The sequence below is a fragment of the Raphanus sativus genome, chromosome 6 (genome assembly GCF_000801105.2).
Source record: "Raphanus sativus cultivar WK10039 chromosome 6, ASM80110v3, whole genome shotgun sequence".
Taxonomy (NCBI): domain Eukaryota; kingdom Viridiplantae; phylum Streptophyta; class Magnoliopsida; order Brassicales; family Brassicaceae; genus Raphanus; species Raphanus sativus.
Window position 1 is genome coordinate 53,502,307 of NC_079516.1, and position 18,632 is coordinate 53,520,938.

Below are 18,632 nucleotides of genomic sequence, written 5' to 3' on the forward strand. Positions count from 1 at the left end.
ATGTAAAACATAATTTAGAAAATAATAATAATCTGAGTCGATAATTATGAGTTATACATTTATTAAAATTAATTTTAATTTTTTTATAATATTAAAAATTTTAGTTAAATTTACTTCAGTTACTGATAAATTGATAATTTAAATCAGTTATTTTAATTGATACTAAACTAACATCATTTAGAAAACTGATGTAAATATTAATATCATTTTCTTACAATTGATACATCATTTGCGATAATTGATATATATTTACATCATTAACAATAATTGATGAGAAAATTTAGTTTTTCTGAATCAGTTATTAAAATGATTTTATTTCAATACCTCCTTTACAATAAAAATTGAAGATGACAATGAAGAAGAAGAATTTATTTTAATTGTTTTACATTTTTCTGGATTCTTTTTTTAGTCTTCCAACTTTTTCATCGATGCTCTGTATTTTTTTATTTTATTTGTATTTTTTTATTCAGATTTTATAATCAATATAAAAGAGATTTTATTGAAAAGTATTTAAATATGTTTATCTATGAACACAAATTTGATATAATGTAAAACATAATTTAGAAAACAATAATAATTTGAGTTGATAAGTATGAGTTATACAGTTATTAAAATTATTTTTAAAATTTTAAAATTTTAAATTTTTAATTAAATTTACTTCAGTTACTGATAAATTGATAATGAAAATCAGTTATTTTAATTGATACTAAACTAACATCATTTAGAAAACTGATGTAAGTATTAATATCATTTTCTTACAATTGATACATCATTTGCAATAATTGATATATATTTACATCATTAACAATAATTGATGAGAAAAATAATTTTTATGAATCATTTATCAATAAAATGATTTTATTTATTTATGTCACTACTTTAAGAGCGATTCGGATTTAGTTAAGTGATGTAAAACTATTTTACAATATTTATAACTAATGCATATATTAAAAATAAATGATGTTAACCATTTTTCTTGTAGTACCACTTGTAGTTTGGAGTCTTTGGACTAGTCAATGTATAGTGTAGTGTACGGAAACTTTGTTTTCGTAGTTTTGATATGATGTATATATGTGTTTTTCAAATTAGAGGTGTGCACAGATCAAATATTATCACATACTTAAATATTTATTTCATATTTTATGGATATCCAATTTTATATCGAAAATATGAAATCTGATTTCGGATATCTAAATTTTTTATAGATATTACGAATATTTACAGATATTTTATCTAATTTATTCATACAAGTTTGTCTTCAAAAAATATTTTAAACATCATATACAACATAAAATAAAGATTACTGAAACTATATATTTCATAATTTTTTAAAATAACTATTTTTATAAAATATTAAATTTTAGAAAAAAATATAGTTTTATAGAGATTTTATATTCATTTTTAATCTAATACTTCTATAATTAATTATATAAATAAAACTAATAAAGTTAAAATAATATTTATCTAAAATTATTCATTTAAAATTTTATATTTAATTATATAAATACATATATTTGTATTGATCGCATATTTGACTATGGAATATTTAGTATCTGTGATTTATTTCGTTTTTAATAGATAATTTAATATTTATTTTACTTCGAAATGATATTCGGATTTTCCGGTCAAATTAACACGAATAGTTAGTGAATTCAATCCAAATGAACGGATAAAATACGTACTCCTAGTTGAAATGGTGCCGGCATATTGCTAATGTAAGCTTACACGTAATGACGAAGGCACACGTGTTATGAAGTTCGAGCAAACCGTCATAAACCATCTGGTCAACCACAACGGACCAAGATCCGGATATTTATATATATATATATTCAGAATATGCGAACATCTCTAAATGTAAGCATACACACAAGGAAATGATTAATAAGTCAAAGAAAAAGCATTGACAATGATCTAGGCACGCACTAGATTAGCGTCTAAGAGAACACGACGAGCCTAAACGGACCGATCACGAGTCTCTCGACGGTGAATAAGCCACGACTTCAGTCTCCTTCTACACCAACGTGGTGTTTCTTTGTACCATACACGTGTCATCATCTCCAGTACTCTCGAAAGCTCGAGCTCTTTAATCCTCGTTTTAATCAATTGTCGATCTTTCGCTATAAATACCAAACCAGTCACTATTTCTTCCATCGTCTGTAACACAGTAACTTCTCTTTCTTGTCCTCTCACTTGCACAGACACACACACTCTCTCTCCCCCCATTTGCTTGACTTTTGCGGTCACTGAGACTTATAAATACACATTTATAATATAACCATCGCCGGAGAAGATGGGAAGAGCGCCGTGTTGCGAGAAGGTCGGGATAAAGAGAGGGCGGTGGACAGCGGAGGAAGACCAGATTCTCTCAAGCTACATTCAATCCAACGGTGAAGGCTCTTGGAGGTCTCTCCCCAAAAATGCCGGTAATAACATTTAGAGTAAAGACTTTTTCGTTTTTTTTTCTTTCAGATGGATTACAAATACAACAATACCATGTAACACGAACTTCAAACTACTACACTGTGTTAGATGGAAGTAATTGTGGCTCTTTTCGTATTCTCATGAATCATGGAATTAGTTAGTTTTGTTTAATTATACTTAAAAAAGTATAAAATTTAGTACAAGGTTAGCAGTTTGATCTCAACACTAGACTCAAGTTTAATTTCTGGTTTTGGCTATTGGTAAGCGTCAGTGTCAGAGTCACAGTGAGTTGTGAATGTACGTATAAAGTGCTGCCAAGAGTATGCTTTAAATAGTTGGTTGTATACACTTTATATATGTGGTATACAGATTGGCAAATGCAAATAGATGCGTACTTTTATATCTTGTCCGTTGCATATTAGTATTTCAAGAATCAGATCAAATCCATATGACTAATTTTGATTTGATTTCCAACTTCGCTTTAAAGACATGATTAATTAATGCAGTAGTTGAGATAATTTGTAGTTGTGTATGTATATGATATACGAATAGAAGGATCAGAATGCGAGGAATCTCGTGAGTAGTCATATCATATAGAGTATCTATCATATATCAGACCACATAGTTATTTACACAAAAATACATTAAATATTTCAAAACTAAACGTGTTAAAATAAAAACCTTCGATGTTTACTTATATTTAAAATCTGACACTAATTATTACTTCGTTAATTTTTATTTTGTTTTTGTAAAAAGGATTAAAAAGGTGTGGAAAGAGCTGCAGATTGAGATGGGTAAACTATCTTAGATCTGACCTCAGGCGTGGGAACATAACTCCACAAGAAGAGGAACTCGTTGTCAAAATGCATTCCACTTTGGGAAACAGGTACAAGTTTCCATTTTCCAGTCTATTTTCGGACAATGATTTTTATTCGGAGTATCATATACTAATAATCATTGTTTATCGACCAAATAAGTAAGTAAGCCTTAATGTTAGTATTATTATTTTTGTTGTTGTTGAAAAATATTCCACTAAAATGCATGTAAATAATAGAAAGACGGATAGAAGTTTTGCGTTTACACTTAAGACTGAATGTTACTCTCTCTTTTAGCTTAACTATCTTCGTTGATCTAAGTCAGTAGATTACAACAACAAAAAAGAATAATTCAATTTATTGATGAAACCAGATGAAGAAATACAGCATGGTAAAATAGTAAAAAAAAACATCCGGCAAGACATAGCATGACTTTTTTTTCCGTTGTGGGACTCCCTCTTGATGCTTTTATAACCCTTGGTTGTCAAAACTTTTTCTCTTTTAGTTGAGACAAATTAAATGTACTAGTATTTAACAAATGTACATTTCATAATTGTTACTAGAGGTTAATAAATAATTGTATCTGATCTAATAATGTAATGTTATGTAGGTGGTCACTAATTGCGAGTCATCTACCAGGGAGAACAGACAACGAAATAAAAAATTACTGGAACTCTCATCTCAGCCGTAAACTCCACTACATCAGAAAGTCTCACGACGTCCCGGCCGTAATCATGAACGCTCCTCCGACGTCACAGCGTCTGCCGGAGAAACGGAGACCAGGGAGAACCAGCAGATCCGCCATGAAACCCAAAACTCACAAACCAAAAACTAGAAAGCCGAAGAAAACGTCTGCACCGCCGGAAGTAGACGCCAACGTAGCAGTTAACGCGGTGGTGGGAGAAGACGCATTAATGATGGAGTTAAGTGGAGCCGAGGCTGAGCTAGGACCACGTGATGACTACTACTATGGAGCGTGTCATGAAGGAGGAGATTGTTGCAATACTAATAATAACAATAATAATAATAATAATAATCTCATGAGCATTAATGGTGAGGATGCAGTTTTGTCTTTCGATGATGACATCATTGATCTATTGTTGGACGAGTCAGATCCAGGCAACGTGTTTTCATTGAGTGATGGTGATGGAGAGTTGAGTCATTTAGGAGACTCTACAATAGCCAGAGGGTCATCAGAGACTTCGAACCTAGGTTATCTCGACCCTCTTCATGAGCCTTGTCCGTCGGTGGAGTCGTTTATCAACTACGAGCATCAAAATGCGTTGACGGATGAGTTTATTGACTGGGACTGTGTTTGGCAAGAAGGTAATAAGAGCCATAAACTTTGCCATGAGAAAGATAGTTCTGATTCAATGGTGTCGTGGCTTCTGGACGGTGATGATGAGACCACGATCGGGAAAAGTAACTGCGAAAATTTTGGAGAACCGTTGGATCATAATGAGGAAAATGCGTTAGTCGCTTGGCTTCTGTCCTGAAGATGTTAATGATTTGTGTTAAGTGTGGGTCCAATCCATGTAGTGTCATATCATCGAGTAATATTAGTTTAAATTATATTGAAATAAGACCCACGGGATTTTGAAAGATCAAAATAACATATCATCATCGTTTAATAGGAAAAACCTAATAATATTATATTTTCCCGTCCGACTTATTACCATGTTTCATATAATTTAATAAATAGATACACGATGTAGGTGTAGAATCATTTAAGTATATATGTCTCGATTAAAAACTAGAAAATAAATTATGAACTAGCGATTACCATGCATCAACTTCATCTCCAGAGCCCTCCTCTTCGAAAAGATTGATAGGCTGTAAAGAACATCATCTCGGGAACGAAGAGCCGGAAGTAATATCACACCTCATGGGCCATGGCCCTTTGGATTTGTCAGCAAGGCATAATTGGATTCAAGTTTTATGTTTTTGTTAGCATTATTTTTCATGGTTTTTACTGGGGTAACAATAGTAACGCAGTTAGGTGTAGATTTCATAAGACCAGATAGTTTGTCGGTTGTCGAATCGTCTTTATAGTCTTTCTCATAATTGCAATGTCATAATAAATCAGCGTTAAAAAAAAAAATAATAGTAACGTAGAAAAAGCTCTGCTTTGTAAAACTCTTACTTTTATTAATATGATATTTACAGTCATGCAATGCATCAATTTACGAGTTTTCATAACACATATTTACAAAAAACAATGGAGGGACCAAAAGAGTATTTTGAGGGAACGACCCCACGCATTAAATTTGTGTTCGGAAGATTGATTTATGAAATATATCCCAGTTGGCAACTTGGCATTTACAATATAAAAGTTTTTGGTTTTTTATTAGATTTCTTTTTCCCGTCTAAAGGTTATATTGATAAAAGGTCCAAGGCCAAAAAACATACAAAAACCCAATGAAGAAACTGGACAACACAAACAAAAACAAACAAATGGGCCTAAAGCCCACCAGACCCAAAGAGACCAATCCAACCCGTACGACCGATACGTCGGGAGAGAACGCCACGTGTGTCCATCCTCCTCGAGACCTGAACACGAGTCACCTGATCTCCTCCCACATCGTCGCTGCGGCGGATCCACTTCCAGAGGACACAACCGATACCTACTAGCCGTCGCAAGCCTCGGAACCAAACAAACGACTTCTCGTTTCCACCGAAGCCTGAAACTGAAAAAACGCTTCGCCCAAATCTTTTACTTTAAATTCAAAACCATCGGAGAGTTCCGTCGGCTCTTTACCCACGGTCTCATCCCGGGTCCTCGCGTTTCACTTCTTCCTCATCACCACTTTCTTCTCCGGAGAACCTCCATTAGGAACTCAAACACTCAACCGGATCTGAAACCAACCCTCACACAGAAAGCACCAAACTGAACGAGATCGGAGAATAAAGGAGCCTCCGCCTAAATTACATCCTAAAGCCGACCGTTCTCCTTTGACAAAAGGGAGCCACAACGGAAACTAAGCCGACCGTCCTCCTTAAACGAAACAGGAGGCGCGACGGAAACTTGAGCCGACCGGTGAACGGAAAAACAAAGCACCGCGGAGGCAAAAAAGAAGCAAACGGAGTGACTACCATACAACCCACAATAAATTCCGACCGACGACGTGGCTCAAGAAGCCCACCGCCGTCGGCGAGAAACAATTTCCCGATCTGCTTTTTCTCTCTCTATTATGTTCTGAAATAAATCGTTGGTTTTTTATTAGATACCACGATATTTTGAATATACGCATAATTCATAAAACAGTCACTTTCTTATTAGTCCGACCTGGTTCCATACTCTTTGGAACGCCCACGTGATGCCATGTACTTTTTCTTGTCTATTTTTTTCTGTATTTTCTTGTAGTCTATTAACTTTTGTGCTATATTATGTCCCGGTATAAGTAAAATATATTTGACAATATAAGCTGAAAAGCTGAACTTTTCATGGTAGTGGGATTAGAATTTTACTTATGAAAAGTATAAAATCTATGTGTACACTAACATAAAATAATTAAATGATGTAAAAATTAATAATTTTGTAGTGTCTGTCCATCCCGTGAGAGAAGAAGCTGAGCGAGTCAAAGGTTTTAAAGTTTGCGGTTTAAGCTAACCCAACTGTGAGGTAATACTTATACGTATGGGTAGGTACGTACAAATGTACAATGTTTCTATAAAAGAAGCAAACAAATTGAATGGGAAATTAAATCGAGCTAGTTCGAGATCAAACGTACGTAGGATTGGTTTTCTGCAGCTGATGCAAGTAATATCAGAGAATTAACTAGCTGATTTGTTTAACAAGCTATCCACGTTCAACTAACATATCATATCTTAAACGTTAGGATTAGTTGACACTTTGCTATCATACATTAATATAATGTTTTGAGCATGCATGAATTTCAGTTACAATATTTGCCAGAGCAAGCCCATTGAGGCCCAATAAATTCAAAATGAGGCCGGGCTGATCCGATGAGGGGGGTTTGATTTACGATATTAAAAAGTAGAGGCGGTATAATGAAAAGAATATGAAAGGTGAGGGGGTGTTCCTGGCTAGTATGAAAAGAAGACTAATTCGCTTGTAATCTCCGCGAAAGATGTGGAGTGGCCCAAACCAGTCATCATCGGACATGTAACCAAAGCCACGTAGAAAGAAGGATCGATCACCGTTGGTAATAAATAATGAATAAATAGACGATTAAGATCACGCCATGTCATCATTTGATTTATTTGACTCATTTTTTTGGTTCTGTATCTTCATCTCTAAGGGAAAGGGAAACGTTTTTAATGAGAGAAGAGAGAGAGCAAAAGAAACTACACACAGTACTTTGTACCAAAATACTGTATCTCAAAAATGGGGAAATCTCAGATCTGGTTTGGTGTAGCGTTAGTGGCGTTGGTAGTGGTGTCAGCCGTAGCAGACGACGTGGTTGTTGTGTTGACGGAAGAGAGCTTTGAGAAGGAGGTTGGTAAAGATAAAGGAGCTCTCGTCGAGTTTTATGCTCCCTGGTAATTTTGGATCAATCATGATATCCTTAAATGTTAGTTAGATTCGTGGGATTGATTATGTTTTTTTTTTTTTTGATTTGTGGATCGGAGTCTTATGGATTGATTGATGATAGCCATAGTTTTAGTAGTTACTTTGATGATTGATACTAAAATATATATATATAGGTGTGGGCACTGCAAGAAACTAGCTCCAGAGTATGAAAAGCTTGCTGCCAGCTTCAAGAAGGCCAAGTCTGTCTTGATTGCTAAGGTCTGTCTGTCTGTCTGTGTGTCTGTCAAAGACACTCCCATCGTTATACACATGATTTGATTCTTCTTTACTTATTTATTATTAACTTGTGTTGTTGTTGCAGGTCGATTGTGATGAACATAAGACTGTCTGCACTAAGTATGATGTTAGTGGATATCCCACCATTAAATGGTTTCCTAAAGGCTCTCTTGAACCTCAAAAGTATGCATGCAGGACTTTCTTTCTTTTTTTCTTTCTAAATCTGATTCTCGAAGCTAATCTATTTATTGGTTGCAAATAAAAAAAAATTCTTATGGTATCTCTTTTATTAATAGGTACGAGGGTGCACGCAATGCTGAAGCTTTGGCTGAATTTGTCAACAAGGAAGGAGGTACTCTCTCTCTCTCTCCTCTTTATCATACCACTGTAGTAGCTAAGCTAGTCTTATGTTTAGGCGTCATTTATGAGTTTGTGAAATGTTCAGTCATTTGTTTTTGGAGATTTTTTTTTTCATTGAATGTTTTCTCAAGTCTCAACAGGTGGAAATTTGTTTTCATTGACTTGTTTTTCTTCATTTTTACTCTTTTGTAAATTTTTTTTGTCTCTAATCCTCACAACTGTTCTTGTGTGTACCTAACTTTTACACCTATGCTGCGAACAACTTGCTTATTGCTGAACAAATATGTCACTCAGGTACCAACGTCAAATTAGCTGCAGTTCCACAAAATGTAGTTGTGTTAACACCTGATAACTTCGATGCGATTGTGCTGGATCAGAACAAAGATGTCTTGGTCGAGTTTTATGCCCCTTGGTACTACTATCTATCTATCTCTTTCTCCACTTTCATGGTTTTTGCTTTTCTTGCCGTTTTCTAATTTCTGAGTTTTGCATCTTCCAGGTGCGGCCACTGCAAGTCCCTCGCTCCTGTAAGTTCACAACCTATTTGACTATTTTTTGGATATAAAAATAGTCCACTTTCATTTTGTTTATTAATGTTGTTTTTTTTTTTGCTTTATAAATTTTGTCAGACATACGAAAAGGTAGCAACGGTGTTTAAGCAGGAAGAAGGTGTAGTCATTGCCAACTTGGATGCTGATGCACACAAAAGCCTTGGCGAGAAGTAAGTTGGGCAAGGACTTTTTTTTACTTCATCGATATTACTGTATTATATATCGTAGAACCCAAGGATGATAACAGCTTCCTTTTCTTTTGTTCAACAGGTATGGAGTAAGTGGATTCCCAACATTGAAATTCTTCCCAAAGGACAACAAAGCCGGTCAAGATTATAACGGTGGAAGAGACTTAGATGACTTTGTAAGTTTCATCAATGAGAAAGTTGGTACCAGCAGAGACAGTAAAGGGCAGCTTACTTCAAAGGTAACAAAAAAAAAAAAGTCTCTTGTAGAATCACAGAATCCTATCTGTAAGTTCGAAGGCTTTTACTGATATCTCTCCCTCTATATATTGTTTGATAGGCTGGTATAGTTGAAAGCTTAGGTGCGTTGGTAAAGGAGCTAGTTGCAGCGAGTGAAGATGAGAAGAAGGCAATCTTGTCTCGCATCGAAGAGGAAGCTAGTAACCTTAAGGGCTCCACAGCAAGGTATGCACTGACTAGTGTTAGCGTTTCATCAGTTAAATCAAATAAGAATGGTGAAGTTTCTTTTGACGCTCCTTTTTAATTCCTGAGCTTAAATGATGATATGGTCTTTCTATATAATAAGGTACGGAAAGCTTTACGCGTCACTCGCAAAGAAGTACATAGAAAAAGGTTCAGGCTATGCTACCAAAGAAGCTGAGCGGCTTGGACGCGTCCTTAGCAAGGTCTAAACATCATTTCTTCCTCTCTCTCTCTATATATATATATATTAGATCACTGCTTTGCAATCCAGAAACAATAGAGACTTTTGTATTGACATTTTTCTAATGGTTTTTCTTTTTGGGTGCAGTCGATAAGTCCGGTGAAAGCTGATGAATTCACTCTCAAGAGAAATATCCTAAACACGTTCATTGCTTCTTCTTAGAAGCCAAAAGATTGAAGAATAGGAGTCGTCGATAGACTTTATATATAACTGGTATGAACCTGGTGTTTTGGAGGTTTTATGTCTGTCTATCTGAGGTTTGTGGTTGTTTCTGGTTAGTTCTGAAACTCTTTTGAACCAAGTTTCTTTGTCTTTCCTACGATAATCATAAAAGAAAAAAACTTGTTTTTGCTTTTCTTTCACCTCTTATAGATTCTCTATTTGCGAGTTACACGATGCATGGTACACTTGCATCAATCAGTATTAGCTACCAATCTCCAAATGAACATCAACTAATCTGTGTGGAATACTTCTAATTATTATCTCTCTTTAAAAGCAACACGACGGTTACTAAGAAGAAGACCATATGTGCTCTCGGTAGTTTTCTTATTGCTGTTATCGATCAAATCGAATATCAACTGTGTAGTCTCAAATGTCCATTGTAATTTTTGTTTGTGTTGTACTGAAAGAAAGTCGAAGTTCTTTAAAGGCCCTTTTCAACAAAAGGAGACTAGTTTTCAACAAAAATGGGCCAACCTTATCTGATACAAATTATAAGCCTGGCACATCAAAATCAAAATAACACTTTTTCCTTCTTCTTTTTGCTTAAATTTGGCTCTGCAAATTTTGAATATACACCATCTCCATTTCTAATTCTTACATCATAGACACATTGTATACTTGATTATAACATACAGTTCAGTTTGTGAGTTTGTGAAAATGATTTCCAGAAGCTTAATGAAAGAGTAAATAGTACTCCAAATGCTTAATGCATGTGACAACATATGGACCCCTTGAAATCAAATTACAAGTCCCATATTAGAACACGCAAAACACCGAGTAAAACTATTCATATTCTGAAAAAGCCGGCAACCACCGCATGCACGGAGGAGACAGCCTTCAAACAAAACTCGTAGAGAAATAAATGAATACAAAGGCAAAGTCTAAAAACCATTAACAATCTGAGAACATTTATTCTTAATCCAACGGAATCCATTCTTGAAAGTCGATTTAACTTTTCCTTCCACCGTATAAGCCTTATACCTCGCGATTCTCTTCTTCCTCTTCATCTCCGCATCGTTTACACCCCAAGACGGCCTCGATGCATTGCTCCTACGCGCCGCCACTTCTCCCGGCGGAGTCTGCAAAGACGGAGGAAAATCTTGACTCCCATAGATCTGATTACTTCCGTATCCTTTGCCGCTCACGATTTCTGTCCTCCGGTCAACGACGTAGGTTCTCTGACCCGACCCGGATCCAAACCCAACTTGGCCCGCCATTTTCTTCCCTTGCGTCGGAGCGTTCGGATTAATTAGACCAGTGAAGAAAGGGCAAAAGATACAAAAAAGGATTCAGGCGGTGGAGAACTCGAACTCCTGTTTGGTCTTTTTGTCGTTATTTTTAATGTAGTTTTTTTTTTACGTTTAAATAAAATTAAGGTTTTATACATATTAGTAAGAGTAAACTGGAATCTAATCTACATACATTTTTACAGCTCACTACTAGCTTAGGATACCTGAACCCACCTGTCGTATGAGAAATCTACTGTCACATTCACATAATTTTCTGGATTCACTGTACTTTTGTTTGTTTCTCGTTTAGGTAATATACAATATTTTCTTTTTACAATATATATGGCAGCTGTTCAGATTCAATACCGTAAAAAATTTAGACGATCACATGAGCAAACAAGAAATGGTTAGTTAACTATGATTTTCTACAATTATAATCTCTAATAACAAAGAGACTGTGCATAGTATTATCATACGTGTTGATTCCAGTATTTAGTTTGAGTTGTTTCGGTTCGATTCAGTTTTTTTTTGTTTTTGTTTGGATTTAGTTTCAGTTTGTCTTTAGCAGAATGGGCCATATACCACCTTTCATAAACCAGTTATAGGCCAACTTTGAGTAAGGCCTATGTACATTGCACATTCCGGAACCACAGAAGCGACATGCAAGGAGTTGTTGTTGGTGTGTTCGTCAGTAGTCACACTCTTTGCTACCTTTACTATAATAAGCGCACAAAAAGCAGCATGAAACATTCATATTTGGTTGGTCCATTATTTTATTATACCAGTATATCTGCATTCAAATTTTACGTTCCCATATTCCATATTATTATACACTGACACACATATATATATACTCAATTAAAACACTAGAAACAAACACAAAAAATGTCTTAACTGGTATGTCATTCCCAATTGAGGATTAAACTAAGGTCCAAATAAAAACATAAATCATCTACCAGAAAAAAAAAAAAAAAGTGGAGTTCACATGAGAAGTGACGAAAACAGATCCAACTCCAAGGGCTAGGATTCGTTCAGGGGAGGTTGAGGGTATTACCAACATTTATTGCAACCAGCAATGATCTCGCTGTATGATATCTCTTTATGCTTCTAAAAGCTTAGTTTTGACTTTTCATTCTGGATAATATATATGATCATTTCCTTGTTTTGTCGGATGAGTCAATCACATTGTTTTCTAACTTTAGTGTTTCTCCTACGTAAATGACTTATATTATTTAGGAATAAAAATAACAAATTAAAGTAGTATATCTTATGATATTTACGTAATCGAATAAAAATGCATATACATCGTTCCGTGCTCTTTATAAACAAACCAAGAAGTCTCCCTCCCTTTAAGTTAAACCCCCTACTGCTCACTCTTTCTCTCTCTCTAGATCTATAGATCATAGATATACGGTGAGAGAGTGTGATGAAGATAAGGTATTGGCAGAAGTCTAGAGGATACGAGAGGCTTGATGGATCGGCGAAGAAGTCCAAATCGGGTGGGAGAAATGTAAAGCGAGTCAAGTTTGATCCTACACGGAAAAGACGGTTTTGGAGGATCAAGATAGTGCCGAAGCTGAGGGTCTTCATCAAAAAGGCATCGCCTAAGAAGCTTTTAACGTGGCTTCGAGATGCTTACGTCAGTATGATGCTGAGCTTCGCCAATTCTCGGGTCATTGAGTCGTCTTACGGGTTCGGTGAATATGGGTACGGTTCGGGGTTAGCGTCGAGGGAGTATGATGAGAAGAAGCTGGTGGAGATTTACAAATCCATGTTGATGGCGCAGGGGACTCTCCTACACTGCGACGTACCTAAGCTTTCGGCTGATTCTATAAAACTTTCACCTCTTATGTAGTAATTACATCGATTCAGCTGCATCAAAAAAAATATAAATATGTGATTGTCGATGTTGAAATTGTGATTGTAATCTGTGTTAAAGTTACAGTTCTGAATCTATCATATATTAATCAAATAATAGTGGATCCAACCTTTTGTAAAATGGCTTGCATTTTATGACGTGTTGGCATGGAGAATAATTTAGTGTAATGTTTTCGAATAATATATTACTAGATCATGACCCGCCCGGTCGGGCGGGTTTTCATATTTTTTGGAAGCATGAGATATGTTTTTTTATTGTTATGAATTTTTTTTTTTGATTTTTTGTACATTATAAAGTTAATTATTTAAAAAACAATTATTACATATTTACTCGGTGAATTTTATTATATTCTGATGTCTAATATATTACATGTGTCTGATATATAAACAAAAAGTGTTTAGTTTCATCATTTTTGTTATTATTATTTTTTTGGAAGTGATCGTGGGTGTGTAAAGATGATGTAGAAGATCAGTATTTATAGTTTAATTTTAGGGTAACAATAATGTACCACCGATATATATACTAAACCAATTAAGTAATTTATAATAAATACCAAATCACAGTATATGATTACCGAGATTTTATGTATAATTGTAATGAATTGGTGAATGTATTTTTCCATAAAATATTTTCTTTGAAAGTAAAATTCGAGATATCTATATCTGTTATGTAAATAATCATATGCATCGAATATATACTACACAAATATTCTCTAAGGCAATTTCCTAATATATCTTATTAGCAAAATCACCCATAATTGTAAATATAGAATTATGGGTCATTTTGTTAATCTATTAAACATGTTTTATAAATAAATTTAATATTTTTAGTGTTATATATTTTTAGTTTTATAATAGTTATATTTATATTTATATGTCTAGTTAACATTATTATTCAGACCCGTGCATATACACATAATTTCAATTTTATTAAGATATTAAACTAATATAAAATAATTAGTCAAACATTTGTTAAAATTTTGGTATTTTATATATTTATGTAGACAAAAATGTATAATGAACATTTACAGTAGACTAATATAATAAAATTTGGTTTTATTTTATATAATAAAATTCTAATTAAAATTATTTTATAATAAAATTATAATCATATGACTATTTTATAGTAGATAAAAATGATACATCTTTTTTAATAGAGAAGATATATTCTCAAAGAAATGTTTATATGTATTCTTAAGGTTTGGTGGTATTAAATTCAATTTTAATAATATTACACATTACGTAATATAGAGGTAAATAGAATATGTACATATATTTGTACATAATATGTTATATTGAACCCGAGGACAATTTTAAACAATAATCGTATGCAACTATGCACTAACTTAAATAAAGAAAAGATGGAATTGCTAATCGTATGATTATGAACATGAATATATTTCAAATCTTTTAATTAGCGTTGGACCATTTATTTCCTAAACCAACAAAATAAAAAAAAGAGTCTCAGTCTATTAATGAATTCATGTGGATATCATATATACCTATACAAGAGAATGTGCATTTAATTTAAAATCTTACAAAATAATAGTTAGGTCCATTAGAATGTTTCTGCTTTAATAAGATAGATATGGTTGACTTTTTGTTTGCTTGACCAACTACAGTCGTATCTTTACTTGTGGTATGATTTTGTGAGTACCGTCAATTATAAGAACAAGTTACGAATACTTGGTTGTGTCCAAAGCATCAAGTTTCTAAGAACCGTCATTGCTTACATCATATGCAGCGATTCAATGATTTTGCGTTGTGTTTATATTATTTGAGACTCCGTGGTACCTAACTTAATCATTCAACCTGAATATGTCTAGTTGTCTTTGTATTACGTAATTCACGATAGCAACTTTTCCTTGACTATGCTCTTTGTAGAACCTTTTTATCATATAATGATATTTACAAGATAGCAAAAAGACTTTTCCTTGACTAGTTTCACTGCTATGTTAAAAATGCGAATAAGAGAGACTGTTTCACTTCTCCATTTGCCATTGAATTTAGAAAATTACTACCAAGTAAAAACGTGTGATCAGTTTAACAAAAATACCTGTCGGATTCGTGACGTTTGTTTTATAACACCAATCGAGTCTAGTCCTACCATTACGAATCAGCTCATGGGCAAGTAAAGTAAGGCTCAAACATTTGTTTTTGTAATCATTATGTTTTGAAGCCCTGTAAATATCCTTCGGCCAAAGAAACAGTTTATATTAGGAAAATAAATTTTTAACGCCTGACTATTAAACTACTTAAAAAATGTGAAATATTACCTTTATTATACTGTCTACAATTCTATCACTTTATAAAGACACACTTATAACTACATCATTCTATATAAATTTATATTCTATGATACTTCATAGACTAAGCCGAAGATCTCTCATAATTTTTTTCTCCGTGATCTATATAATTTTGCATTTCTAGGACCTCATATATAATTTTTGCATTTCCACAGGAAAGTAATTATTTGGAAACCATTAACAAAATAATGGGTTAATAAATGGAAGAGGACCCCAAATATTGAAATTATAGTATATGAATTTTAAAAAGGAGGTAGGCTTGGAAGTAACATGGTCAGGTGAGGTCCATAAAAGTTAAGCCCGGCCCACAAACCCATAAGAAAAAATGGAAAAAAAAAGGTAAGCAGTTACGGCGTGGTGATGGGGACCAGAGAGTTTGGTGTTTGGTTTGTTGGGTCTGACTCTGATTCGTTTGGCTGAGAAGTAAGGAAGGAAAACTATAAATAATAGTAATATTTTTAAGTATTTTTTTTTTCCGAAAGAAAAAAACAAGAGCCAATCAAAAAAGAAAACGAATTGAATTTTCTCGTCGATCGTCTCCCTCCCGTCTCCTCTCCTCTCGTTTCGTTGAATAGACAAATAAAAACACAAACACAAACAAAAAACACGGGCTCTGTTCTGTTTCGCTAAGATTTTCTTGCCATGTTTTCGTCGTATTGAAATGATCTTCCTTCCTTCCTTCGATCAGATTCAAATTTAACTCGAGATCTCTCCGTTGACTTAGATAATTTATGGTAAGAGAGGAGGAGAAATAAAGACTCTTTGACTCTGAGATTATTTCTCGGCCATGCGACGCTGCTTCGTCGCCGCCATATCCCTCTCCAGAGAGGAATCAACCTTTTTGTCATTCTCTTCTTCTAAAGTATTGTTCCCGCGTTTCCATAAGGCTCTTCTTCTTCTTCTTCTTCTTATTCGTTCAGATCCAAAAGATGTCCGCTAATTCTCATCCTCCCAATTCCCAAAATGTCCTCTGTAATGCAGCAGCCGGTGCCGCTGCAGGTAATTCTCCGATCTTAGTAACGAAATTGGCGTATTCGGAACACTTATCTCTGATTTCGAAAAGCTGAATACTTTTTTTTTTTTGTTTTTTTTTTTAATGTTTGGTTGGGGATTGGGGTTTAGGGGTAGTTGCGGCAACGTTTGTGTGTCCTCTTGATGTTATAAAAACGAGGTTTCAGGTTCATGGTCTGCCTAAGCTTTCTCATGCCAACAACATCAAAGGTTTCTCCTTTTTGCCTTATAGTCAAAAGTTTTTCCATTGCTAATGTTTATGTTATGTCCTTTTGGGGTCAGGTAGTGTTATAGTTGGGAGTCTTGAGCAGATCTTCAAGCAAGAAGGGATGCGTGGCTTATACCGTGGTCTTTCCCCTACCGTCATGGCTCTTCTCTCCAATTGGGCGGTCTGTCCTGACTTTGACTTCCTCTTCTTCATTTGATCCTAGCTTGTTCTAAACTAAAGTTTAAATTTTTTTTTATTTTGCAGATTTATTTTACTATGTATGACCAGCTCAAGAGCTTTTTAATTTCGAATGGTTAGTTAGTTAGTTAGTTAGTGACCTTCTCATTACTTTCTTTTTTTTTGTCAATCCAACCAGTGGAGTTAATCCTATTCTTTATTTGTATTATTATATACAAATAGATAAGGATCACAGATTCAGCGTTGGTGCTAACGTAATGGCTGCCTCTGGTGCTGGAGCTGCTACTACTATTGCCACTAATCCTCTTTGGGTTGTCAAGACTCGTCTTCAGGTCCCCCCCTCTTTCTTTTCTTTTCTTTTCTTTTCTTTTATGCAATCCACATACAAGTGAAAATAAAGGAACTGTTAATTAGTAGACACGTACCTGTCTTGATATATTTCAAAATTTCGAATCTTTGTATTGATTCCTCCTTCAGACGCAAGGAATGAGAGAGGGTGTAGTGCCATACAAGAGTACACTCTCTGCTTTAAGAAGAATAGCTTACGAGGAAGGAATCCGCGGATTGTACAGTGGACTTGTGCCTGCACTAGCTGGTATCAGTCACGTTGCCATTCAGTTTCCTACTTATGAGATTGTCAAAACCTACTTGGCCAACAAAGGTATATCAACTTAACTTTATTTATATTTATTATCCCCTCTTTTGTGGAATATGAGATAAAGCTAAAAAAGTGTGTGAACGAACAAAAACAGGTGATAAGTCAATCGATGATCTGAATGCTCGTGATGTAGCAGTTGCCTCTTCAATCGCTAAGATATTTGCTTCCACATTAACCTATCCGCACGAGGTGGTGCGAGCAAGGCTTCAAGAGCAAGGAGGACACCACAGTGAGAAACGTTACTCCGGGGTTAGAGACTGCATTAAGAAAGTGTTTGAGAAAGATGGTATTCGCGGTTTTTACAGAGGATGTGCCACTAATCTCCTGAGAACAACTCCTGCTGCAGCCATCACCTTCACTAGCTTCGAAATGGTTCATCGTTTCCTTGTCACTCACTTACCTTCATAGCAAAGCTCTATTACTTTAGACTTTCTTTTTTTTGATGATGACGACGACGACTAGATGTGTGGTTTAGTGAGAGGTAAACATGTTCATTTTACAGAATTAAAGAAGTTTATTTACTCCCTTTTTTGGGGGAGAATAGATCAAAATAGGACTCTTCGTTTCTGGACAAAGCCTTAGATTCATGCTCACATGCTTTTATGTTTCTGTTGGAGAAATCAACAGAAGAAGATTTGTGTGTTGGTTTCTTAAGAAGAGAAACTTGTAGAGATCCCATCAAATAATATGTCATCTTCTTGGCTTTGTTGTGAAACACTGATTATTTTACATCTCTCTCTCTATCTCTAAGAGTTTGTGGTCTCTCAGTCGCCATTGATGGTCGACGGGCTGGACTTCATGTAAGTTGTAGCTTGTGATATAAACCCACGTTTAACTACTACTAGACAGTTTCACCACACTTTTGGTTATAGTATTTTTCGTCGGCCCATTTGTAAGCTCACATGGTCCAATCGCCTAGCGTTTTTTGTAAATATAAATCGCTCATCGTCCCTCGGACCAGATCCTATTTCCCTGGATACATCGAAAACATTTGCATACATGTTTTTTTGTGTAGAAATTCCTGATTAAGCTAAACAACAAAAAAGAAACTGAAAAAGGGAAACCAAATAAAAAAGAAAGTATCAAAAAGGAATC

The 18,632-nt window shown here is 34.6% G+C and overlaps 5 protein-coding genes across 9 annotated transcripts; 4 read left to right on the forward strand and 1 right to left on the reverse strand.

The window, feature by feature from the left end:
* The first annotated feature begins 1,865 nt into the window (after positions 1–1,865).
* Positions 1,866–4,901, forward strand: LOC108807367 (transcription factor MYB12). The gene is made up of 4 exons (XM_018579644.2): positions 1,866–2,060; positions 2,199–2,423; positions 3,178–3,307; positions 3,847–4,901. Exons 2-4 carry the CDS (start codon positions 2,291–2,293, stop codon positions 4,730–4,732), a joined length of 1,149 nt encoding a protein of 382 aa, XP_018435146.1. The 5' UTR covers positions 1,866–2,060; positions 2,199–2,290; the 3' UTR covers positions 4,733–4,901.
* Positions 4,902–7,500: 2,599 nt separating this feature from the next.
* Positions 7,501–10,183, forward strand: LOC108813670 (protein disulfide-isomerase like 2-1). The gene is made up of 11 exons (XM_018586298.2): positions 7,501–7,739; positions 7,905–7,989; positions 8,093–8,190; positions 8,304–8,359; positions 8,662–8,779; positions 8,867–8,894; positions 8,997–9,088; positions 9,189–9,345; positions 9,444–9,568; positions 9,690–9,789; positions 9,915–10,183. The coding sequence occupies exons 1-11, from the start codon at positions 7,585–7,587 to the stop codon at positions 9,987–9,989; spliced, it is 1,089 nt and encodes a 362-aa protein (XP_018441800.2). The 5' UTR covers positions 7,501–7,584; the 3' UTR covers positions 9,990–10,183.
* A 496-nt stretch (positions 10,184–10,679) lies between these two features.
* Positions 10,680–11,420, reverse strand: LOC108813671 (uncharacterized). The gene has a single exon (XM_018586299.2). It carries the CDS (start codon positions 11,264–11,266, stop codon positions 10,931–10,933), a length of 336 nt encoding a protein of 111 aa, XP_018441801.2. The 5' UTR covers positions 11,267–11,420; the 3' UTR covers positions 10,680–10,930.
* A 715-nt stretch (positions 11,421–12,135) lies between these two features.
* On the forward strand, positions 12,136–13,291 carry LOC108809571 (uncharacterized). Of its 4 annotated transcripts, none has more exons than XM_018581712.2 (2): positions 12,136–12,364; positions 12,678–13,291. In XM_018581712.2, the coding sequence occupies exon 2, from the start codon at positions 12,705–12,707 to the stop codon at positions 13,131–13,133; it is 429 nt and encodes a 142-aa protein (XP_018437214.2). In that variant the 5' UTR covers positions 12,136–12,364; positions 12,678–12,704; the 3' UTR covers positions 13,134–13,291. The 4 variants fall into 4 exon arrangements, with proteins under 4 accessions (XP_018437214.2, XP_056845843.1, XP_018437213.2 ...); XM_056989863.1 differs by having other exon boundaries at positions 12,136–12,325; XM_018581711.2 differs by having other exon boundaries at positions 12,137–12,364; positions 12,670–13,291.
* Positions 13,292–15,938: 2,647 nt separating this feature from the next.
* LOC108806372 (nicotinamide adenine dinucleotide transporter 1, chloroplastic) lies at positions 15,939–18,242 on the forward strand. Of its 2 annotated transcripts, XM_018578465.2 has the most exons (8): positions 15,939–16,196; positions 16,383–16,461; positions 16,585–16,683; positions 16,756–16,862; positions 16,946–16,994; positions 17,102–17,211; positions 17,357–17,540; positions 17,632–18,242. In XM_018578465.2, the coding sequence occupies exons 1-8, from the start codon at positions 16,194–16,196 to the stop codon at positions 17,943–17,945; spliced, it is 945 nt and encodes a 314-aa protein (XP_018433967.1). In that variant the 5' UTR covers positions 15,939–16,193; the 3' UTR covers positions 17,946–18,242. The 2 variants fall into 2 exon arrangements, with proteins under 2 accessions (XP_018433967.1, XP_056845993.1); XM_056990013.1 differs by having other exon boundaries at positions 15,940–16,461.
* The last annotated feature ends 390 nt before the right edge of the window (positions 18,243–18,632 follow it).